The 25,608-nt window shown below is 38.9% G+C and overlaps 1 protein-coding gene across 5 annotated transcripts in view; it reads right to left on the reverse strand.

The window, feature by feature from the left end:
- Positions 1-7,108: 7,108 nt before the first annotated feature.
- The window catches only part of ZHX1 (zinc fingers and homeoboxes 1), a 29,954-nt gene continuing 11,454 nt past the window's right edge, over positions 7,109-25,608 (reverse strand). For 2 of the 5 annotated variants that reach the window (XR_002823513.1, XR_002823516.1), the window contains exons 3-5: positions 11,856-14,718; positions 11,398-11,461; positions 7,119-9,014 (exon numbers count right to left, since the gene is read on the reverse strand). Coding sequence is in view for 1 of the 5 variants with exons in the window: in XM_004372984.1 (XP_004373041.1) it covers positions 11,859-14,480 (2,622 nt within the window). In the remaining 4 variants the exon portion in view is untranslated. Of the gene's footprint in view, positions 9,015-9,324; positions 9,356-11,397; positions 14,719-25,608 lie in introns of those variants that run through there. The other 3 variants (XR_002823515.1, XM_004372984.1, XR_002823514.1) reach the window with 3 other exon arrangements.

The raw sequence follows: 25,608 nt of genomic DNA on the forward strand, positions 1-25,608 counted from the left end.
TCATTTTAAGAAGAATAGAGTAAACCAACAAAAGAAGGGCATTTTACACTCTGCAACTGCTAAATCCACATTATGCACTTAGGAAATGCCAAGTGTTAGGCAGTGTTAGGGAGTAACCAGGAATTCTGCAAGCATCTTAAATTGGATGGGTTGTGACAAAAATCTGTTTCTACAGATTTTTATCTATAACTGTCTGATTTTTGATTGGGATGACTGAGTTTCCCATCACAAGGCATACATCACCTCCTCCAGGCAGCCCTTCTTCCCCTTTCCTGTAATTCCCCCATGTGTCCATCCACTGTGGCATTTAATCACACTGTGGGCTGTTGTAAATTCTTGTAAACTCAGCCCCCAGATAGGGTTTCGCCCACTGAAGCTCAGTGAATGCCTGTTGAATGGATGGATGAGTGGGTGAACGAAAGAAAGGAGCACCAGGAAATGGCAGAAGGAGCAGCAAGGAACACCTCTCAATTCTACATCACATACTCACGTTTCATCTGTGAGTTGGAGAGAGAAGGAACCAACCTTTAATGAGCACCTATTATGGGCTAGGCTGTGCAATGGGTACACTATTTATTTTAATTAATTCTCACCATATCTCTCTCTGAAGTAGGCATTATAATTCCCATTTTTACAGATAGGAAAACAGAATCCAAGAGGTAGCTTGCCCAGGTAGTGAGTAGAAGAGACCAGATTGAAAGTCAAGTTTATCTGACTTCAAAGTCCATGTTCTCAGTTATCCCCAGAAAACAAAATGGCACAGCTTCCTGAAGACATGGAGAACCAAGTATGTCACTGGCTGGCTCTCATCCTGGAGCCTCAGGGACTCTCATTTCTCCTCTCTGTGTCTCTGCAGAATGGCTTTCTCTGCCCTGCTTGTACACATGCTAATCACAGCATCCCCAGCCTGGGCAATTCAAGCACCCAGAAGAGAATGACTAACATCACTGTGTGTGGCCAGATATCCTCGCCAGTTCAAAGAGCTCTGGCTGAAGGCAGGTTCTGGTGATCCGCAGGTGGCTCAGGAGAGGTTGTAGGGTGGGGAGGAGACAAGGAACCCAAGTGGACCTATATGTGTAGTCTACAGTGGGCCTGTATTTGCAGCCACCAACCTGGTGTGTTCCTGGTCCAGGCATCTTGTCCTTGGCTTTGGCTAGGAGCCCTGGGCCCAGAGTCTAGCCTCCCTGTCTACCTCACCCCACAGTCCTGAGGGTGCTTCCAGGGAACAGGACTGTTCTCACTATACTTGGAAATTGCGGACCTCCACACCCCTCCCAGTCTTGAGGCATCTCCTATTTTCCCCTTGACTTCTACCTCTAGCCCCCCATAGGCACTTTCCTCCAGGACACCCAACAAAATACTATCTGTGACCATAGGCTTTAACCAAAGGCAGGAAGATTGATTGTCTCCAAAGAGCTTCCGGTATTGTCCAGCAATATAGACCCTCTGTGAGGCAAGAGGAAGCCAGAAGGAAGTTCTTATCTAACCCTTAACCACAGTTATCTGATGTTACCAAGTTCCTTGCTGGCCAAGGTGAGATGTTCCAGGGCTTTAGACTATTTGCATGTGAATCTTCTCCTTGCTACCCTGTGAGCTCCTCCAGGCAATGCCTGGCACATAGCATTCATTTATGCATTTGTCAGTTTAAGATATTTATTAGGGCCTACTCTGTGCCAGGTGCTAAGGATACACACCACTCACGGTCTCTGCTCTCATGGAACCTATGTTAAGTGTGGGGAGCTATATTAAGATGATAAACATGTAAACAAGCAAATTCTTTCATTATGGATTGTGGTATAATGCTAGGATAGAGAATGACAGGGTTGAGCAGCCAATAGAACACCTTCCATGATGAAACACATCTTTTCTCTCCTTTTCGTACTCAAGCACTTTTCCCTGGGCTCCCTTCTCAGCTCCATGGATATGCGTAAATATTGCTCTTTCTCCTTATGTTAGTTCCCTAGGGGTGCCATAACAAAGTGCCACAAAGTGAGTGGCTTAAAATGACAGAAATTTATTCTCACAGTTCTGGAGGCCAGAAGTCCAAGTTCAGGGTGTCGGCATGGCCATGCTCTCTCCAAAGGCTGTAAAGGAAGATTCTTCCTTTTCTCTCCCAGCTTCCGGTAGCCACAGGTGTTCCTTGGCTTGGCAGCTGCGGCATAACTCCATCTCTGCCTTCATCTTCATACGGCTGTCTTCCTTCTGTGTGTATCTCTGTGTCTCTTTTCCTCTTTTGTAAGGACAGCAGTCATACTGGGTGAGGACCCTCCCTACTCCAGTATGGCCTCATATTTTAACTGATAGCATCTTCAGAGGCCCTATTTCCAAATAAAGTCACATTCACAGGTACAAGGGGTTAGAAGAGGACATGGAACCAGGGATATCATTGCTGATGTCTGATGGAACCTGGCTGAAAGCAGAAAATACCAGAAAGATGTTTACCTGTGTTTTATTGACTATGCAAAGGCATTCGACTGTGTCGATAAAAATCAATTATGGATAACATTGTGAAGAATGGGAATTCCAGAACACTTAATTGTCCTCACGAGGAACCTGTATATAAATCTAGAGGCAGTCATTCAAACAGAACAAGGGGATATACTGCGTGATTTAAAGTCAGGAAAGTTGTGCATCAGGGTTGTATCCTTTCACTATACCTATTCAGTCTGTATGCTGAGCAAATAATACAAGAAGCTGGACTATATGAAGAAGAACAGGGCATCAGGATTGGAGGAAGACTCATTACCAACCTGTGTTATGCAGATGACATAACCTTGCTTGCTGAAAGTGAAGAAGACTTGAGGCACTTACTGATGAAGATCAAAGACCACAGCCTTCAGTATGGATTACACCTCAACATAAAGAAAACAAAAGTCCTCAAAACTGGACCAATAAGCAACACTATGATAAAAAGAGAAAAGATTGAAGTTGTCAAGAATTTCATTTTACTTGGATCCACAATCAACACCCATGGAAGCAGGAGTCAAGAAGTCAAACAACGCACTGCATTGGGCAAATCTGCTGCAAAAGACCTCTTTAAAGTGTTGAAAAGCAAGGATGTCACTTTGAGGACTAAGGGTTTGCCTGACCCAAGCCATGGTATTTTCAATCGCCTCATATGCATGTGAAAGCGGGACCATGAACAAGGACAACCAAAGAAGAATTGATGCCTTTAAATTATAGTGTTGGTTGAGAATATTGAATATACCATGGGCTGCCAGAAGAACAAACGTATCTGTCTTGGAAGAAATACTGCCAGAATGCTCTTTAGAAACAAGGATGGCGAGACTTCATCTCACATACTTTGGACATGTTATCAGAAGGGACCAGTCACTGGAGAAGGACATCATGCTTGGTAAAGTAGAGGGTCAGTGAAAGAGAGGAAGACCCTCAATGAGATGGACAAGCTGGGCTCAAGCATAGCAACGATTGTGAGGATGGCCCAGGACCAGCCAGTGTTTCGTTCTGTTGTAAACAGGGTAGCTATGAGTAGGAACCGACTCGATGGCACCTAACAACAGCAACAGGTTCACTGAGTCAACTAAAATTTGTTGAGTATCTGCTCTAAGCCAAACACTGTTTCAGACTGGAGGATACAGTGATGAATAAGACAGATAAGATCCTTGCTCTCATGGAAGTTAAGTTGTAGTGGGGAGACAAGTAATAACAAGTAACAAAATGAACAAGGGAATTTTAGGTCATGGTGTTATAAATAAAAGTAAAAGGGTGATGTGTGAGAAAGAGGCTGCTTTAGGTGGGGTGGCCAGGAAAAGCGCCTCTGAAGAGGTCACCAGTGAGCTAAGCTGGAATGAAAAGGAGCTGGCCAAGGGGACATCTGGAGGTCAAGCACTGCAGGCTGAGGAAGAGCATCTGAAAAGCTGCAAGGCAAGGATGGGAAGCAGAGAGCATGCCATTATGCTGGGGCAGAGTGAGCCAGAGGGCCTGAGACAGGAGAGGTTAAGTGGACAGGCAGACAGCAAATCTTGTGCTCAGTATGTGTTTATTGAATGAACAAACGATCTAATGACCCAAAACTCCAATGCTTGTATCTTACAAGCTTCTTGAAATCTACTGCATGATGCCCATGATGTCGCTTTCTTTCCCCTGCCATTCACTTAACTGTCTTATGATCTGACTATGTAGCCAAGTTTTGGCCTTTCCCCCCACTTCTTCCCTCTACTAAACTCAGTTTAACATGCTTTTATTCAGGCCAGCAGTCTTTAGCCAAACATTCTCCTTAGGGTTTCTGGAATGCATGTCTCTTGCTCTGATCTTTGCCTTCCAGTTATCACAGCCTGCTGTCCCAAGGACACACACAGCCTGCCAACACCAGCTACATGCACAGCCAGCCCGGCATTGCTTTTTCCTCCCCTAGCTCCCAACCCCATGACCTTCAGTTCAATTTGATTAATATTTATTGAGCAACTATCTTGTGGATGACTGGTGAGGCACTAGCAGCAATGGTTAAGGGTGACAGCTCTGGAGATAGTCCCAGTTTGAAACCTCCAACACTGATTGGTGTGTGAAATTGAGGAGATTATTTAACCGCTGGGAGCCTCAGTTTCCTCATCTATTCAGTGGAATAATAATAGCATCTACCTCACGGTGTGTCTATTGGGATTGAGATAAATCACGTAACGCTCTCAACCTAGTACCTGGCAAATAAGCTAAACAAATAAAAGTAAAAAGATGAAAAAATTGTGATTTTTTTTGTAATGAAATACAAGTTCTTACAGAGCCAACTGTGACAAGTGCTGAATAAGGGCATCAACAAGACCTGCTGGGTGGATGTAGGGGGAGCAGTGAGTACCGACTAGGGCAGAAGTGGAGTAAGGGAGTCTTCAACAGTGGACAACAACCATGGAGGTGACAATATAGGAGGAAGGACCAGATAGAAGAAAGTGCATTCATGCATCCTTTCAAGGCAACTGTGCACCTACTCTGTGAAAAACTGTTGTTAGGTGCCGTTGAGTCAGTTCTGACTCAGAGCGACCCCGTGTACAACAGAATGATGGTCCAGTGCCATCCTCATGATCGTTGTTATGCTTGAACCTATTGTTGAAGCCACTGTGTCAATCCATCTCATTGAAGGTCCTCCTCTTTTTCACTGACCCTCTACTTTGCCAAGCATGATGTCCTTTTCCAGGGACTGGTCCCTCCTGATAACATGTCCAAAGTATGTGAGACAAAGTCTTGCTACTAAGGAGCATTCTGGCTGTACTTCTTCCAAGACAGATTTGTTCATTCTTCTGGCAGTCCATGGTATATTCAATATTCTTCCCCAACACCATAATTCAAAGGCATCAATTCTTCTTCAGTCTTCCTTATTCACTGCCCAGCTTTGGCATGTATATGTGGCAATTGAAAACACCATGGCTTGGGTCAGGCACACCTTAGTCCTCAAGGGGACATCTTTGCTTTTTAACACTCTAAAGTGGTCTTTTACAGCAGATTTGCCCAATGCAATGCGTGGTTTGATTTCTTGACTACTGCTTCCATGGGCGCTGATTGTGGATCCAAGTAAAATGAAATCCTTGACAACTTCAATCTTTTCTCTTGATCATGATGTTGCTTATTGGTCCAGTTGTGAGGATTTTCGTTTTCTTTGTGTTGAGGTGTGATCCATACTGTAGGCTGTAGTCTTTGATCTTCATCCGTAAGTGCTTCAAGTCCTCTTCATTTTCAGTTAGCATAGTTGTGTCACCTGCACATCGCAGGTTGCTAGTGAGTCTTCCTCCGAGGAAGTGTGGAAAATACTGATTACTTAATGAACAAGTGGCTGAGTGTAATACAAGACAGAAAGCAGTAAGCACGTTCAGAGAAATATAAAGTCAAAAGAAGTTTAGAGAAAAGTGAGCTTAATTTCACTAGCTTGTATTTGATATTCCATTAGCACTATGTACTTTTAATGTTTTATTTCTCTCAGTTGCATTACATTTACCTAGATTTTGTGACTTTAGTTAAGGCACTCAGGCAATGGTGCCTGAACTCTAGCCTGCATCAGAATCATCTGGAGGGCTTGTAAAGCATGGGTTGCTGGGCCCCACTCCAGAGTTCCTGTGTCAGCAGGCCTGGGGCAGGGGGGGTGCTGCTGCTGCTGGTCTGGGGACAACACTTTGAAAATCACTATTTTACTTACAGAGCTAGACACAACCAGGAATCCAAATAAAAGTGACTGATGGACAGACGGACCAGTGGCAATCTCCAGTGTCCTGGTCATACAGGGAGAGGATGGGCAGGAGGATCTCCGTGGAGCACAGACACCTGCTGCACCAAGCACGATGCACCTCATTTTTTGGAGATGTGAATATTTACACATTGTAAAGTACACACACACACACACAGAGTGAAAATGTGGAAGAGCACCCTCCAGTTTGCTCTCTTCTTCGCCACCACCACAATTCAAAGGCATCAATTTTCGTTTGGTCCTCCTTGTTCATTGTCCAGCTTTCACATGTATGTGAGGTGACTGAAAATACCATGGCTTGGGTTAGGAGCACCTTAGTCCTCAAAGTGACATTGGTGAAGAACACTGACTGTACCATGAACTGCCAGAAGAACAAACAAATCTGTCTTGGAAGAAGTACAGCCAGAATGTTCCTTAGAAGCAAGGATGGACAGATTTTATCTCACATACTTTGCACATATTATCAGAAAGGACCAGTCTCTGGAGAAGGACATCATGCTTAGTAAAGCGGAAGCAGAAAAAGAGGAAGACCCTCAATGAGATGGATTGACACAGTGGCTGCAACAATGGGCTCAAACATAGCAATGACTGTGAGGATGGCACAGGACTGGGCAGTGTTTTGTTCTGTTGCACACAGGGTCGCTATGAGTCAGAACGGACTTGATGGCACCTAACAACAACAGCGTGCTCTCAGAACTTGATAAAGTTGAGGTATTTTTGGAAATGTGGAAATATTCTAAGAACTCAGCAGAATATTAATCATATATAATTTCTGGAAATTAATATTTTCCCTAATTTGGAGAAGTGAAAACTCTATTAGATTACCTACGTTATATGTAGAAAGCTTTAAGAAAGGATGCAAGTTTAAGCACACTAAGCTGTTTTTAAAAACTAACTCAGTTAATAAAATGGAAAAAAAAATCACTGAAAACTACTAATCACTGCTAACTTTTATTTTGTATTCAAGGACACAATCAACCAGGAGAGGAGGGTTCTTTTGCTCTGTCAAATAAATATATTTAAAAGCTAGCAAACTTCAGAGCAGAATTAAGTGCCAAGCTATAAAAGAGATGGGGGAAAATCACTAATAGTTATTTACAGCTATACAGAGTTAACATATCGAAAGGGAAACAATATAAATATTTTCAAAGGTTTCATTTCCAATACTTGGCATTTCAAATTTTGAAAACATTAAAATTATTGTCAAACAAAACTCAGACCACATTAGCAATGGTTTAAAAAAGGGAGCAATTTAATCATTATAATACAGAGTGTTTTAAGAAGTTTTAAACGTGTAAAAGAAAAAAAGTTTAGTGCATTAAATTGTTACAGTCTTTACATTGCTTCTTTTTAAAAAAAGTTAACAGTAGTATGAAAAAAGCCACCCACAAAGCCAGCTGAGTGAAGAAACCAGCTAAATTGCAGCATTTTGGAATTACTAATAAAGCTATAGTTAAAAAAGAAAACGTTCATGAAAATGAAAGCAGCATGCATATTCAAGGCTTTTCATAACATTTTCATTAGCTGAAAAACATGTAGGTAAAAACCAAGAGCTTAATATTTATTATTCATTAAATTAGATAAAATAAACTGGCCAAGCCTACTACATCTGCTCATTCAGAGAAAACATTTTAAAATCCAAAGCTAATTCAACCGAACATTTCTTCTAGAAGAAAGCACATTTTGAAAAATGGTCCTATAGTCACAAAAGAAAGGGTCCTTCTCAATCTAAGTGAACAGCACCAGTCTTTACAAATAAGTTAGTGAGAACTCTCAGTCTCCTGGCATGGCAAGAGTTAACAGTTAACACTCCCATTGATGCCTAAGTGAAAAGCTAACTTTTAACTCATGATCAGTTCAGAATTTTTTTTCTCTATTCATTGAAACTGTTACACAAATTTCACTGAAAGATAATTCTTGAAAATTCTGATCTGACGCCTGTACAAACATTTCTGATACCCACGTGATTGCTAAAAAACAAACAAACAAACAAAAAACACTAAGTACATATTTACTATATGATTCTTTTTTCACATTTTTGGTACATTTATTTCAGAGTTTCTCCCTATGCAAATTCATATGCCAGTTTCTTTTCCTTCTTCATTATTGTCTTTAGTTTAATAAAAAAGCAAATTCAGTTTCTAATGACAGAAGCATTACAAGTAGTAATAGTAGCATCCATGAATGTGTTCGGCGTAAGAGCCAGTCATTAAGGGCCTGTGCTACCACAAAATCTAACTGTTCCAAAACGTGTGAATAGGCTGTTTGTTCACTTACAGTGAAATTATATAAGCCCATGTACAACTTTTAATCTTAGTGCGGGGGCTTGATAAATAATACAGAAATAAATCCGTTTTTCTTCCTGTTTCTAACAATTTTTACTCTGTAAAATGTTTGGTCACTCAAAGCTATAAGCTTAATCACATATCAGAGAATACGGGCAGTAGAGCCCATCTTACAGACATACGGTATTGAGCTGGACAAAATATAAGAGCACAAGCTCTAGTGGTCATTAAATCCCTCCAGAAAGTCTAAGAATCCGAATGTCTCCATCATATCAGAATAAAAATGTGCTGTATTAAAATTTGAAATTTTACAAGGTGTTTTTTAAATTAGTGGTCTATTTACATTGCAGAACTTCCACCAGCTGCAGTAGTTTAACTTTGGCACAACATACATTAAGTTCCATTTCTTTTGGGTACTGAGTCCTATTTTTTTGAGTGTGTATGCCTCAAAACGTTTTCAGTTTCATCAAAGATTGGGCCCATTCACAGTAAATCAGACATCTTGAGTTGAGGAACTGATTCTCCTTCAATGCTTTAGGCAGCTATAAAAGAAACACATCATAAAAACTGACATTTTGAAGAATACCATACTTGAATTTTTACCACTTTTAGAAACAAAAAAATACATAAATTAGCCATGAAAATACATCCTCTGCATTATGAAAACTGAGATCACTTGCTGCATACATCTTATATAATGCATTAGACTTCGTTTGAACTCTTATATATATGCTCTGCCTATACCCTCAAGGAGATGGATTGAAACGGTGGCTGCAATGACGGGCTCGAGCACAGCAACGATTGTGAGGATGGCACAGGACCAGGCAGTGTTTCGTTCTGTTGTACATAGGGTCGCTATGAGTTGGAACCAACTCGAGGGCACCTAACAACAACATAACAGCTTTGCTTAGAGACATTTGTCACCTTACATAATAATTTGGAAAAAAAATTAGTAGGAAGTACATATTTCATTGTTAGTATCTGTAATAGACTTTGAAATTTTGTATTTTTTTCTATTTATATACAAGGCAGGCAGGTGCGAAAAGATACATGTATCTCATTTTCTATAGTAACCATTTTGGAAAGGTTTTGGGTTTTTGTTTTGTTTTGTTTTTTGTAAATTGAACCATACTTAAATGAACAAGTAACTATTTAGAGGAAACCTACAGTGAATCCTTTTATAAGATAAAAAAATTATTTTATTAAGCCAATGGTAACTTGCTAGTTACTGTGTTTTATAATTTATTTTTGCATATTTAAAAAAGCAAGGCATGCTACAAATTGCACGCATCACATTTATGATAGAGTTTTAAAAACTGCAGCTTTCTGTGAATTTTCTGACCATTATTAATACCCATTACAATATTAATATATAACACAAGAATTATCCATACATACTTAAAGTACTGTCAAACTAAACCATAAAAAATGTTCACATTATTTTTAGAAGAACACAACTCCCCACAAAATCACTGCAGAGGTTATGCAATAACAACAAAAATTCACTACAGCAACAAATTTGTTGATTTAATCCTGGCTGAGTGCACATTTTTGTATTTAACAATTAAAAGAAAAAAAGCCCGTTAAAAATATTTCATGAATCTAGGTCAGAAGAAAGCTGTCGTGAAGGTTTCTGACATTAGAAAATGCAGGGTTTCTATTTGGGATTAAGCGGTACGAAACTGCTAACTTCTTGTGACTTACAATGATTATGTTATGATCTATACCCTGGAATGGGAGTCACACTGCTTATTAAAATAGGTACATTTTTAGTTTCATCTGTTTTTCTGCCAGAAAAAAAAATGTTAATTACAAACAGAAACAAAAAACCTGGAGAAGGATTGCTGAGCAGCAAAAAGAATAGGGCCTGGCACATATTAAGCTCTGTAAATATTTGCTAAATAAGATAAAATAAATAAAAACAGGGAAGAAGACATGAGGGAGTCAAGGAAATAGTGCATAGGGTAAAAGAGTATAAAAGTAGAGAGTAGGGTAGGGGTGCTTAAAGCTAAGGAAATAATACGTTCACATGTAAACAAATAACCAGAGGGCCTGTGCCTCGTTTGCTCCCTGGCTGTTGAGAACGCTGCAGGAATTTCTAAGAGCAAGATGCATACAGGACTACTGATCAACACACATAGATACTTCATGACAACTGCATTGTTTCAAAAAGTGTACTTTTATCCGGGAACACTCCAAAACAAAGAGTAGATGAAAACAGATCTGTGCTATTGAATTCCAGAAGTATTAAGAATTGAAGGTCCTTTGCAACCAAAGTTACAAAAACAATTTGTGTATAAATTTTTCAATGAGAAACTAATTTGTGCTGTAAACTTTCACCTAAAACACAACTGAAAAAAAAAAAAAAAGAAGGTCCTATTCCAAATCAGGTATCTGATTTGTAACTTCAGTATAATTTTAATTAATCCAGTCTATAGAAGAGTTAAGATTTAAGGCACACGCCAAGACCTTTCAAATTTAAAGCACATTCACTTCCATTTTTATGACTACAGACATATACTGTTAACTGAATGTAGTGTTTCTGCCAGTAGCAGTTTGTTTTATATCAAAGAATGAAAAAACATTTTAAGTAACTGCACTAATTTAATATCAAATCTGTTATTTACCTTTTAATTGCAGCATTTGCTCTCTAAGATAGAAATAATTTATCTCCCAGTTTTCAAAAACAGATGCCACCGAAGCAAACATGAATTTATATATGGCTTAGAACAGACCTCTGGCTTTCAACAGAAAAAATATCAAATACTTTTAATACATAAAGCATTTTAAATTCGAGTTGAAAATCTGGCAATGTTGTGGGGGGCAGGAGAGCAAACATTTAAGGTTTAGTAAATCCTGGAAGACAATGAGGAAATAAAAAGATACCCATTTCCGTCTAGTTTCCTAAAACTGAGCAATCCTCACCCCTGCGGTCTTTCCTCCGGTATACTTTTCCCCTTCTTTTTAGTTTTCGTTTTTGAATTCTTTCCTTAAATAGGCAAAAAATGAAGCTTTAGTGAAGGGAGGGTTGCAAGAAATACATGTTCGTGATCTCTAGTTTTTGTCTGTGAGTCCCGCCCCTCCACACCAGTCTCCCTTCTTAGAGAAGGGGTAACTTTCCCTCAGAACAAACTAAAACACATTTCACGTGAAAAATAATTAAACCAACATTAAACTCCACATTAAAAAACCATAATAATTATAATAATCAAACTACACACGATAATCATAGATCTGTTGGCTATCCTAGTGGCACCCAGTCCTCTTATTAGGTAAAGGAAAAACTATTTTAGAAAAAATTATCAAAAGTGAAGAAGACTAATACAAGGTGACTCTTCTAAATGTAAATGGCCGGTCGATATAGACTCAGGTTAAAAACTTACATTTCAGTCATCTGATTTAGAAAGCTTCCGCTTCACATGCCGTGGGGGCTCCCAAGTATCACTGTCATCTGTTTCTTCTTCATCTTCTTCCTGATCATCAATAATTTCATCCTCCTCCTCATTTTCTTCAAATAATTCTATACCTAACTCTGCTCTTCGCTGTCTCTCTGCAAACCACTCTCTGACCTGCTCGTAGCCCATATGTGATCTGTTAACGAGTTCATCAAGGTCTTGTTCATTCAGAAATTTGTGCTTCAGGTAATAATCCTTAAGTACTGCAGTTCCAGTTTTAAATTTTATGAGCGACAGCCCCCTGTCCCAGTTGTTCATTCTTTTGCTTCCTCGAGGCCGCCCACGTGATCTGCCTCGCCCCCTGCCTTTGGGTCTCCCTCTCCCTCTTTTCCTTAGGGAAGACAGACCATTCATACCACTCGCGTTGGCGCTCTGATAGTAGTAGTACCACTTCAAGTTTCCATTCTTCCAAGCATAACGAGTGTCCCCAAACCAACTAACTATGTCTGATCTAGCAAGCCCGCTTTCTTTGGCTAACTTGTCGTACTCTTCTGGTGATGGCCACTGTGTTCGGACAAATGCACTTTTAAGCATGTGCAACTGCTCAGGTGATTTTTTGCACATCTTGCCTGTACTCACTGATTTAGCGGCACCAGATTCATCTCCGGGAGAGGCTTCTCCAGCTTCTTCTTTGGAACTACCTGCATTACTTTCATCTATTTCCGTTTTCTCTTCCCTTAAAGCTTTTGATTTATTCCTCTCTGTAAACCAAGTATCAATTTCTCTTCTGGTAAGTTTGGTTTGCGCTCTTAACCTATTTAATTCTTCATCTGTAAGCACGGAGCTGTTGAGAAAGCTTGCCTGAAGGGCCCGAAGCTGCTCTGCAGTCTTCTCTTTAAACTTCTGTGGAGTGAAGTCGGGAAAAGAATTCCAGGACTGTTTTGGCTGTGAAATAACACCAGTCGGCGATTCCGTGGTTTCATCACTGGAGTCTATAATAATGGTGGTCAAGGAATCATTGTTGAGATGCAAGCACTGATTACTCTTTGAATTTCTCTGGTTGTACCTGGTGTCACTAAACCACTTTTTAATCTCTCCTTTAGTCAGGCCTGTTATTTTCATAAGTCTGATAATTTCTGAATCATTGGGAAACTGATTTTTAAGGTAGCTGACTTTTAATTCTGCCAGTTGCTCTTTAGTCTTTTTTGCCCGAACGCCAAATGAGTCAGGGTTTGCCAATGCAGTTTCATGTTTGACAAGCTGAGAAGCTGTAACTGCTGCCGCTGCTGCTGGCTTTGTTTCTGCAACAGGCTGAGCAGCAGGTACCTGATTTTTCTGTGCATTTGTTTGATTCGGAACTCCTGCCACCGTCAAGGCTATAGGTGCTGTTACTGGTAAGGTGTTTGTTCCAGCTACTTGTGTGAGAACCAGACCTGGCTGACCCACTATTTGGCAGGTCTGTAAAATGGATGGTAAACCATTACTTGCTGTGGAAATGTGCGTAGGGATAACGGTTATGGTCTGAGGCACAGTATGTACTGTTCCATTGAATTGTTTTCTTCTTGCCTCCTCTACTTCTTCGGGAGTCCAACTAACACCATGTTTGAGACGTTGGGCTGAAAACCATATCTTGATCTGCTCCTCTGTATATTTTGCTTGAGCAGAAAGAACTGTAATTTCTGACATTGTTGGATAAGGGAATTTGTTGTAGGTATTAAGCAAAAGGGGGTTGTTATCCAATGCAGCATTGTAGGTAGGAATGCTATTAACAGGGATTAAGACTTTGGGAATCAAGTTAGAATTCTGCTGAGCTGACATGGCAGTTATCACCTGTGCTAAGCCAGGAAGAACTGCTGCTGGGGTCACTACTGTGCTGGCAGTATTTGGATGTATTCTGTTTATAATGGAAGTACTGGTATTAGATTCAGAGGCTGAAGAACTTGGATTTTCTACAGTTTCTTCATGGTCCGGTTTGATTTCATTCTCTTTCTCTTCAGGAACGTCTTCAACCGAATTATGATGAACTGTAATTCGTTTGTTCTCCACTTTATTCTTCATCATTTTCATGATAGGAGTTTTACTGATAGATATTCCTGACGAAGAAACATCCGTAGATTCTGCTTGCTCTGAATTCTCCTCTTTAACAAAACTACCATCAAAAGTCAGATCATTTATTGTTTGCTCAAAGATTGTCTGGTTATTACGTTTCACCATAGTCAACTTAAAATTCTCTTCTCCCGGGTGATACTTCAGATTATGCTCAGAAAGTGCATCATACCTTTTGGTAAGAAAATTGCATTCGACACAAACATAGGATGAATTTAGCACAACATTGGGATGTTCTGAATCCACATGAAAAGTAAACATATTTAAATCTGGAGTTTGAAAAGTACAATATTTACATTCATAGCCACCTTCTACTTTTTTGTGTTGCTGATTGTCAGAATCCACAGACTCATGAACTTCTTCATCACTTGACAGACTCTCTGCTCTGGTGTTTTCTACAGGTGTTAGAACAGGAGGACCTTCACCCAAATCTATCAACTCAAGGTCTGGATCCTGTTCACTGGCAAGGACCATGCAGGGTGTTGTTGATTTTCGCCTGCTTGCCATTCTGATGTTGTGGGAGGAAATCTCAGTGGTGGTTAAAAAGCATTGAGGCTTAAAACTGTCCTCTCTGAAGAACAGTATTCTTCATTTGAAAACAATGGCTTTTGGTCCTTCAAGTCCATTTTTGTGCTGGACAAGTCTCATTAGCAGCTTTTTCATGGTGCAATCAAGTAAAGAGCTTATTGTTGGCGGACAAAATACTGCTGAACCGCTGAAATTGTTGAAGCGGAACTCCAATCACCTACATCAAAATAAATTGAAAAAAAAGTTTTAATATGAGCCACTATGATCCTTTAAACAAATTACAGTTATACTTCACTTACATGAAGTCGCTGGATAGCTCATTTATATAGATCTAGAATAAGACAAGAACCAGAAAAAAACATCTTCAAAGGACCAAAATAGATGTCTCCAGGCTGACTCACTGAAGGTCATGTACTGTACTCCTGGGTCAGCCTCCAGGATTGTTTATTTGGATCTTTTAGCAGCTCGATATTAGAAGGGAAGGGGTAAAGGGCCTGCTTTGGCAAGCACACTATTATCAATGTGAAACGACAATGTGATAACAAGGTAGAAACTTTAAAACTATAGAAAGCAGTCATAGATACTCCAAAACTATGGGCATTAAGTGTGTAAGAAATTCAATCCATCACTTATATCCTCTTCTTCCTACTGATATAGCTCATCAGCCCAAAAGCATGCTCGAGTATGGCAAAAATCGCACGAAAGGGTTAGAAGGGTCAAAATTTCAGAAACATTATTCTTAACCATTCTCCACATAATGCTACCAGAATTTATAAAGCATATCTAATCATATCATTCTCCTTACTTAAAGTTTATGATGAGTCCCCACTGCTGAAAGAATAAAATACCAACTCCTTAGAGCACATATAATTCCTTCACAACCTGGCTCCAACCTCACTTTCCTGCCTCATCTCTTGCCATCTCTCTCTCCTTACTCCAATTTCCTTATGCTAGATGCACACCAAAAGTGATTGCTGTTCCAGGGACACTCAACACATTTTTGGACCTATGCTCAGGCCGTTCCTTATGCTAGGGCATTCTTCCATTGTTTGTGCACTTGATGAACTCTCTGCCTGCCCCACAGATCACCTTTCTCTTTCACCTGACCCAATCTACTCCCCTATTTTCTATTCTAACACCATATTGTAGCAGAGTAATGTTACATTTCTGTCCCCCACATCCATATCCATATCCATGATCCATAACCTCCCTATTGTAGATATTATGTCTCATTCTTTTTTTGGTAATAGCTGTATTGGGATAGGAGCCCTGGTGGTAGAGTGGTTAAGAGCTTGGCTGCTAACCAAAAGGTTAGCACTTCAAATCCACCAGCTGTTCCTTAGAAACCCTATGGGGCAGTTCTACTCTGTCCTATAAGGTCGCTATGATTTGGAATTGACTCGATGGAAACAGGTTTTATTGGGACATAACAAAGCTAGCAAAACTCCAGATAAACCAGGGGCTTTTAGATGTTCAGTCTAACGCTCTCCTAGTTAAGCTATTTTGGCTGACATATCATTCATTTTTATATCCCCTTTGTATACAAGAAGGCTGACAGTAAGTACTCACTATAAACACCCACTCCTCACTTATCAACATGATTAGGTTCCAAAGTCCAGGTCGTATGCGAAAATCAGTGTTTTGCAAAAATGGAGGATGACCACATCAGATCACAAAATGGAGGATGACTGCATCATTACATAACTACCGAATTACATCATTACATAACTGCCAAACCACTGAGAATCACGGCCCAGCCAAGCTGACACATAACCTTAACCATCACAGCCAGCATCACTCTCACCTTGCCCCTTGGCGTTTGTTATTGCCAGATGTACATCATTAATGCACAAAAGAGTCAGATAGAAGATTTTTTACTATTGTTGTAAATGTGAAATGTTGGATAACAAGGTAGTCGATAAGTAAGGAGTTGTTGCTGTTGCTGTCAGGTGCCACTGAGTCGGTTCTGACTCAGTGACCCTATGTACAACAGAACGAAACACTGCCCAGTCCTGCGCCATGCTCACAATCGTTGTTATGCTTGAGCCCACTGTTGCAACCACTGTGTCAATCCATCTCGTTGAGAGTCTTCCTCTTTTTTTGCTGACCCTGTACTTTACCAAGCATGATGTCCTTCTCCAGGGACTGACCCCTCCTAACAACATGTCCAAAGTATGTAAGACATATTCTTGCCATTCTTGCTTGTAAGGAGCATTCTGGCTGTACTTCTTCCAAGACAGATTTGTTCATTCTTTTGGCAGTCCACGGTATACTCAATATTCTTTGCCAACACCGCAATTCAAAGGCAGCAATTCTTCTTGTCCTCTTTATTCATTGGCCAGCTTTCCCATATGTATGATGTGACTGAAAATACCATGGCTTGGGTCAAGCGCACCTTAGTCTTCAAGGTGACATCTTTGCTTTTCAACACTTTAAAGAGGTCTTTTGCAGCAGACTTGCCCAATGCAATGTGTCTTTTGATTTCCTGTCTGCTGCTTCCATGGATGTTGACTGTGGATCCAAGTAAAATGAAATCCTTGACAACTTCAATCTTTTCTCCGTTTATCATGATGTCGCTTACTGGTGCAGTTGTGAGGATTTTTGTTTTCTTTATGTTGAGGTGTAATCTATACTGAAGGCTGTGGTGTTTGATCTTCACCAGTAAGTGCTTCAAGTCCTCTTTGCTTTCAGCAAGCAAGGTTGTATCATCTGCATAACACAGGTTGTTACTGAATCTTCCTCCAATCCTGATGCCCCGTTCTTCTTCATATAGTCCAACTTCTTGGATTATTTGCTCAGCATACAGACTGAATAGGTATGGTGAAAGGATGCCACCCTGACACACACCTTTCCTGATTTTAAACCACACAGTATCCCCTTGTTCTGTTCCAACAACTGCCTCTTGATCTACGTACAGGTTCCTCATGAGCACAATTAAGTGTTCTGGAATTCCCATTATTTGCAATGTTACCCATAATTTGTTATGATCCACACAGTCGAATGCCTTTGCATAGTCAATAAAACACAGGTAAACATCTTTCTGGTACTCTCTGCTTTCTGCCAGGATCCATCTGACATCAGCAATAACATCCCTGGTTCCACGTCCTCTTCTGAATCCAGCTTGGATTTCTGGTAGTTTTCTGTTGATATACCGCTGCAGCCGCTTTTGAATGATCTTCAGCAAAATTTTACTCGGGTGTGATATTAATGATATTGTTCAATAATTTCTGCATTCGGTTGGGTCACCTTTCTTGGGACTAGGCATAAATATGGATCTCTTCCAGTCAGTTGGCCAGGTAGCTGTCTTCCAAATTTCTTGGCATAGACAAGTGAGCACTTCCAGCACTGCATCCATTTGCTGAAACATCTCAGTTGATATTCCATCAATTCCTGCAGCCTTGTTCTTCACCAATGCCTTCAGTGCAGCTTGGACTTCTTCCTTCAGTACCATTGGTTCCTGATCATATGCTACCTCTTGAAATGGTTGAATGTTGACTCATTCTTTTTGCTATAATCACTCTGTGTATTCCTTCCATCTTCTTTTGATGCTTCCTACGTCATTTAATATTTTCCCCATAGAATCCTTCACTATCACAACTCGAGGCTTGAATTTTTTCTTCAGTTCTTTTAGCTTGAGAAATGCCAAGTGTGTTCTTCCCTTTTGGTTTTCTACCTCCAGCTCTTTGCACATGTCATTATAATATTTTACTTTGTTTTCCTGAGCCGGCGTCTGAAATCTTCTGTTCAGTTCTTTTACTTAATTATTTCTTCTTTTTGCTTTAGCTGCTTGATGTTCAAAAGCAAGTTTCAGAGTCTCTTCTGATATCCATTTTGGTCTTTTTTTTCTTTCCTGTCTATTTAAAGACCTCTTGCTTTCTTCATGTATGATGTCCTTGATGTCATTCCACAACTCATCTGGTCTTTGGTCATTAGTGTTCAACGTGTCAAATTTATTCTTGAGATGATCTCTAAATTCAGGTGGGATATACTCAAGGTCGTACTTTGGCTCTTGTGGACTTGTTCTAATTTTCTTCAGTTTCAATTTGAACTTGTATATGAGCAACTGATGGTCTGTTCCACAGTTGGCCCCTGGCCTTGTTCTGACTGATGATATTGAGCTTTTTAATGGTCTCTTTCCACAGATGTAGTTGATTTGTAGGTGTATTAAACTGAACTAAAACAAACAGGAAAACAGTCCAACGAAACTCAACACGTCCTTAGGACTTCAACATAGAGAACAATAGCTGAAATGCACAATAATGACCTTAAATCATCAAGAAAAAGTTCACTATATTCACACAAATGCATTTTAATAAGTTTTCTCCCTAAAATGTTTAAAATAAAAATATCACGCTAAATCAGTTAAAGTTTGTGTACTTCTGAAGTCTAGACCAAATGAAAATGAATTAAATGAATAACTGGTCTCATTTATTCTCTGTCACAAATCAGAGCTATTTTCATTTACTAGCATCATCCTTGTCCTATTTGAATTGAGCAGGAAAAAGTATGCTTCAATGGAACCATGTAGAAATGATAGGGATCATAAAGTAAAACCAGGAAGGACTCTATGAGGAGAGATATTGACTCAAAAAGGGGAAAACATTTTTAGGAAACACAGGTGTCCAAAGAGACAATGCCCTCCCTTGGGGGCAGTAACTTCCTCCTCACTGGAATTATTCAAATTCAGACTACATATCCAGTTGATAGGTTCAAGCAGCAGACAGAAAATCAAACCAAATGTCCCTTGTTCTCTTATTTCCCATATTACAGTGAAACCTGTGAGAGCTGAAACTCGATGGAACTGCCTTGGTTTTCTGGGTCTTGCAAGTTTTCCACCTTTGACAGGGTGGAGTCACCACTTTTCTATCGCTTTCTATTAGTGGAAAATATTTGAGTTTTCCTTCTCTGACAGGTTTTCACCTTACACAGGTTCCAACTTTCACAGGTTTTTGTATAAAAGTAAGGCATCAGTTTTCTAATAACAGCAGTATTAGGGGTCCACATACCCTATCTGAAAGGTGTCATGCTTTTTTTTCTAGAAAACTCCTTGGATTTCTTACAGATTATAAAGAAATTTAAAACTATTTCCTAACTAAATGTTTTAAACTAAGTTAATGCCCGCTCTCCTAATCAATTAAATAGAGGTCACTACTATGTTTTTCAAATGTCAACATAGCTGTTTGATCACTATCTGTCATCAGGAATGTCAAATCCCCAGACAGCTTTAAGTAAGTGGAAGAATAACAAATGAGCAGCTCCCACATATTGGGCAGTGAAGAGAATTACTGAAAGGCAAGAAGTAAGCTATTCTGTGACTATTATTCTCTCAGAATCTGACAGATGATATTTAATTGGGGTATACTAGTAACTAGAAGTCAAAGAGAAGGATTTTTTTCTGAAAGCCCCTTTCCTTAAAGTGGTGGTTTTCAAACTTTTTTTGTTTTAAGCAGTGTTCTATGAGAAACAAACAAAAATTCTGAGAAGCCCCAGCATAAAACAGATAAAAGAGTAGCTGTCTGGTTGTAGGTGCCTAGAGGCTCAACCACCCCCTGACCCCATCCCATGCCCTCCACAGTCCCTACTTCCAACTCCCATGGGTTCCGAGATGTGTTTGAAAGCCTTTATCTTAAAAATTTAAACACTTTCAAGGCAATATATTAGTTTCATCAAAAACCCTTCTCAGTTGCCACTGCTGAGCCATGAAATTTGAAAACTAAGCTAGAGTGAATTTAATGTGTCCTTTTGGCTTGTTTCACTGTAGAAGGCAGGCCTGGGGCATTCAGGGGTAGAAGAGAGTAGCCAGCAGCAGTAATAAAAGATACAGAAGAGAAACCTAAGGAGCTAAGGTCCCTTTAATATTCTGGCTCGATAGCTCTCCAGGTTAAATTTCCTATTTTTTAATCTTATCTAGAATAAAAACAGGCATATGCTACCAAGTTATTACTTTTATTTCTCTTCGTACTAGCTCACTAACTCAGAGCTGTGAAAAAGAATTTAAATAGATATAAACAAACTTGGAAAGCTTACACATTTTTTGCTAAAGTCATGAAAAGCACAAAATATTTATACATTTTATTACAATCTAGAGCTGTATATCCAAAGTTGTGTTTTTTCTTTTAAAAGTATTGGTCTTGACAATGTAATTAAATAAGCTACTTAAAAGAGAGGGTTTTATTTAAAAAAAAAAAAAAAAGTCTTAACTTCAGCAATGCAAAAGTCTAAAAATCTGATTATCTTGGATATTTTAGACTGCTTCAACTTCTGGTCACATTTTATATCCAACCACCTAGACCTGAGAATACCTTCCCTCTTTGCTCCTAAAACCATTTGCTCGTCACAACCTACCCTCAGGTTCTCCATGATTTCCCCAACAAAACCGGAGTCAGTATATTATTTAACATATTTCTAAAAGGAGACTGAGAGTTTTCAAACAGCCTCAAGACCTTGTCCAATGACTCAATTCTACTAAAATGGGCATAGCCTAAAGCCAGATCAAAAAGCAAACAAAGGCATCCTCAGGGTTCTAACAATAAAGTCAGAATTTTGGAGGAAACAAGGACCTAGAACAATTGTTCCATTTTTATGGAAGAAGTAACCCAGGCCCAGAGGATTCCATTCATAGAGGCATGTGATGTAGGGTAAAACCACAGGTGCTAGAGTCACTCTCTTACTTAGTAATAGGTAACTGGAAAAGTTACTCAATTTCAACCCCAGTTTTATCAATAAAACCAAGATTCTTCAATTCAACACATTCATTCAATAACTATTTGTTGAATGTCAACCATGTGCCAGGTACCGTGTTAGGCACTAGGGATGTCTTTGTCATGCTGTCTCTCTGCTCTGTCAGGTACTAGCAGTTTAGCAGGTTAACAGTCAGTAAACAACGCTTAGAATAACTATGATCAACACAATGAGAGAGGAAGTATCTGGAACTATACGAGCATGTTACAGGAGGCTTCTAGAAAAGAAGCAGAAAAGGCTTTCCTAGAGGAAGTAGAAACAGCAGCATCTACCTCAGAGGCTGATCAAATAAAAATGCTTCAGCTACTCTGGTACATAGTAGGTGCTAGTTATGGATTGAACTGTGTCCCCCTAAAATATGTGTTGTAAATCCTAACCTATGCCTGTGGTTACAATCCTGTTCAGAAATGGGTTGTCTCTGTTACGTTAATGAGACAGGCTTGGTGTAGGCTTTGTCTTGAATCAATCTCTTCTGAGACATAAAAGAAATTAAACAAGCAAGCGAGCAAGCAGAGATGAGGAAGAGAGATGCCAAGCCACATGAAGATTGCCCAGGAGCAGAAGCTCAAAGAGACAAGGACCTTCCTCCAGAGCCCACAGAGAGAAAGCCTTCCCCTAGAGCTAGTACCCTGAACTCAGACTTCTAGCCTCCTAAACGGCGAGAAAATAAATTGCTGTTTGTCAAAGTCACCCATTTATGGTATTTCTCTTATAGCAGCAGTAGATAACTATGACAGTGATTAATTCATGTTATTTCCCAGTCCCTGGAAAATTCTTTTGGGGAAAGGAAGAAATATTTAAAAAAAAAAAAAAAATTTGCCATCAAGTCAGTTCCAACTCATGGCAACCCCATGTGTTCCAAACTGCTCTCCATAGGGTTTTCATGTTTGTGACCTTTCAGAAGCAGATCACCAGGCTTTTCTTCCAAGGTGCCACTGGGTGGGTTCAAACTGCCAACTTTTCAGTTCGTAGTCCAGCGTTTAACTTTGGGACAACCAGGGACTCCTAGCATCATACATACCCTCTTTTTTTTTTTTTTTTAAAGCAATTTAATCAGCTGACATGGCATTCAAATCAAATGGGAAAGCAGAAGGGTAAAAATACAGAACAAGAACTTCTCTGGTTTAGCTCAAGTAGATACATGAGACTAAATGGGCAGCTCCTGTCTGGAGGCAAGATGAGAAGGCAGAGAGGGTCTGGAGCTGGTTGGATGGACACGGGAAATCCGGGGTAGAAAAGAGGAGTCTGCTGTCACAGTACAGGAAGAGCAACTAGGGTCACATAACAATGTATGTATAAATTTTTGTATGAGAAACTAACTTGAGTTGTAAACTTTGACTTAAAACACATTTTTTTTTAAAAAAAGAAGAACTTCTTTGATATGATTCTAAGTCATCAACTTTTCTCATTAAAGTGCAATGTGGGCTGGGACAGGAAAATTGCTTCACAGAAATTGCTACTAGCAGACAGGCATCTCATCCTCTATTCGAAGGTCAATAAAAACAGAGCTCAAAATCAATTTGGAGAACCTTATACTATTTATCTGTAAAAAAGGGGGTAGAGGTCAGTTGCACAACTGAGAAGCTAGGCGGCTTTGCAATTAAAAAACAATTAAACTTACGTTTGACAATGAAAGAAAAAAGTATGCTTTAAATGCATCTAGTACTGCAAATATGATTACTTTTGAAAATAGTTTTCAGTTCATCTTTCAGTAGAGAAATGTTTAATAAATAACTGATCAAATCAATTTATTGTTATACTGCCATTAAAAATGATAATCAAAAAGAGTAAGTAAGGCGCATGGAAAAATATCTACCCAATTTACTGTAAAATAAAAAAATATGAATAAGATTTTCACATAATTATAACAATGGGAAAGTATATATGCAAATAAGTGGATAAAGAGTAGATAAGAATATAAAAAATGAAAATTTCACAAAAGATTACGGGTGAAATTTTTATATGTGGTATTTATAAGTTCTCTTTAACACTGTTATAGCATTGCTTTATTATAAAATAAACAATAGTTCAAGGTCTAAAAACTGGAAATAGGCTAAAATATTTCCATGGTCATTTGTCTCAAGCTGGAAACAAAGTTTCCTTTCTATTTCTTAAGGCAAAAACAGGTGCTACATAAAGCTTTTTCCAGGGAGAGCCGGAATCACTCAGTGTGGAGCGCACTCAGGTATATTCCAGACATTCTGTGGAGCTGCTGTCCCACGCTCTGAGAATTACAACCGGTTCTAAGAGCCCTCAAGATCACCCATAATCTCTAGGGTGTACTTCTAGGTCAAGCCAATTTCCATGGATCTGTCTATATACTTAATCAATTCATAACTCTAAACTCATCAAAATAATTACAACAAAGTTGCTCTACAGAAAAGCATTTAATGAAAGCAAAATTTATTTCGTCACAGTTTAAAAATTTAGGGCAGTTCTTTTATCATAGCAGTGCTTACACGGCAAGAAAGAGTATCTGTTTAGCTCTCCACTATATTCCTAGGGTCTAACACAGTGCCTGGAGGCCCTGGGTGGCACAAAGAGTTAAGGGCTTGGCAACTAACTGAAAGGTGGGTGTTTAGAACTACCCAGAGGCACCTCAGAAGAAAGGCCTGGCGATTTGCTTCTGAAAGGTCACAACCATGAAAACAGTTTTACTCTGCAACACACGGGGTTGCCATGAGTTGGAATTGACTCAGTGGCAACTGATTGTTTTTTTGTTTTAACACAGAGCTTAACAGGGCTCCAACAATACTTGCTGAAAAAAATAAAACTTTAAAATATATCTGTATTATATATCTTATTTCATTAAACTGAACAGTCATTTACAGAGGAGCTATAAAGAACAATCAATTGTACTTGTTCTACTTTAAGACTGCTTTCAGTAGCAAAATCCTTAGCAATAAAAATTACCTTAGTCATGAAAATATTAAAAATCCTCAAAACTTTGAAGCATTATTTTCTTGTTCCATGAGAAAACTATAATGGGGTTCAACTACATTTTTAAAGAGATTAAAAAATAAGTTTTCAATGTTATAAATTATAAAAAGTTAGTAGATTGTTTCAAATTCCATGCTAAATACTGAAAAAAAAAAAAAAAAAGACTAAACAATTTATAGTTCAGTAGAGCCATAACTGCACCAAATTTCCAAACCTCCATGTTTTGGTTCTCTTGTATTTCAAATTAAATGATTAGCAGCAAACAAACAGCATGTTGCCCTAGTTAGTCACAAAAGCATGTTATTTTGGTAAGATGTTATGTGAAAAAAAAAAAAAAACTTTGTTTTTTACACCAAGGCTGGGTCAAATAACAACAGGATCATGTTAATTCTGACCTAGCACCAACAAAATAAAATTGTTATTAGGGTAGCAAAAATATACGCACTGAGAATCCTTTGCAAGCTCTTCATGTACATACTGAGAGTTCTTAGGACTCTGGGGTCTATTTAGTTTTGCTTCTCCCTCTCTGAGTCAGAGTTCTGTTTAGCCAGCTGAAAATACTTATTTTTATGCTTGTATTCAAGCTAACAGTTAAAAATCTGTCAAAATGGCAGAGCGTCTAAAACAATAGCAGGAACAAAGAATAATTGGGTCAAATTAAAACAAAGGGTGTCCAAGAGGATGTATTTTTTTTTCCCTCAATTAAAAAGACATTTTGACCTTTACACACGGGGTATTTTTCAAAGTTAAAAAAAAAAAATTTGGACCCAGTAGTCGAATTCTTAAAAAAAAAAGTATATGGGGAATTCAACAACCAAAATTTGTATCCATATTAAAGGTTTTTAAAAATTACTGGTAACCTAGAATCACTACCTGAGAGAGAAATCATCAAGAAAATTGCTAAAAATGATCTCAAGCCAATAAAAAATCAAGTATTAACGTAAATATAGACAAGAGCAAATGTGATAAAAGTGAAAGCATCTAAGAAATTGTGGCCAAAGATCATCTAATTTTAGAAGATCCCTTTGCTAATGCTAGTCAAGGCTTAAAAGTCTAGAAACTCCATCCTTTCTACCTGTTTTTTTTTACAACTAAGAAAGCAGACTTAAATGACACTAAAGCTGGACAGATTCTCCTGGCAAGCTCTGACCTCACATTTGAGAAGTGGAATGCCTTTTGAAAGGTCTCATTCTAGGACACTATCATTCTAGTTTTCTACGTCCTGCTGGCATGTATGGTTAGGTATGTACTATACATACTGAGAGTGATACATAAACTAGCACTGTAATGAAATCCCCTATCTTTTGTTAATAAAGTGTGTGAGTATAAATCAAAAATAGTTTTTTGCTGAAAATAGTTTTCCCTTACTTTTCTCAAGGAGGTATATTAAATCTTTCAGACTTACACAAGAATTGTACTCTTGGTT

This window comes from Trichechus manatus, unplaced genomic scaffold, assembly GCF_000243295.1.
Source record: "Trichechus manatus latirostris isolate Lorelei unplaced genomic scaffold, TriManLat1.0 scaffold00022, whole genome shotgun sequence".
NCBI lineage: Eukaryota > Metazoa > Chordata > Mammalia > Sirenia > Trichechidae > Trichechus > Trichechus manatus.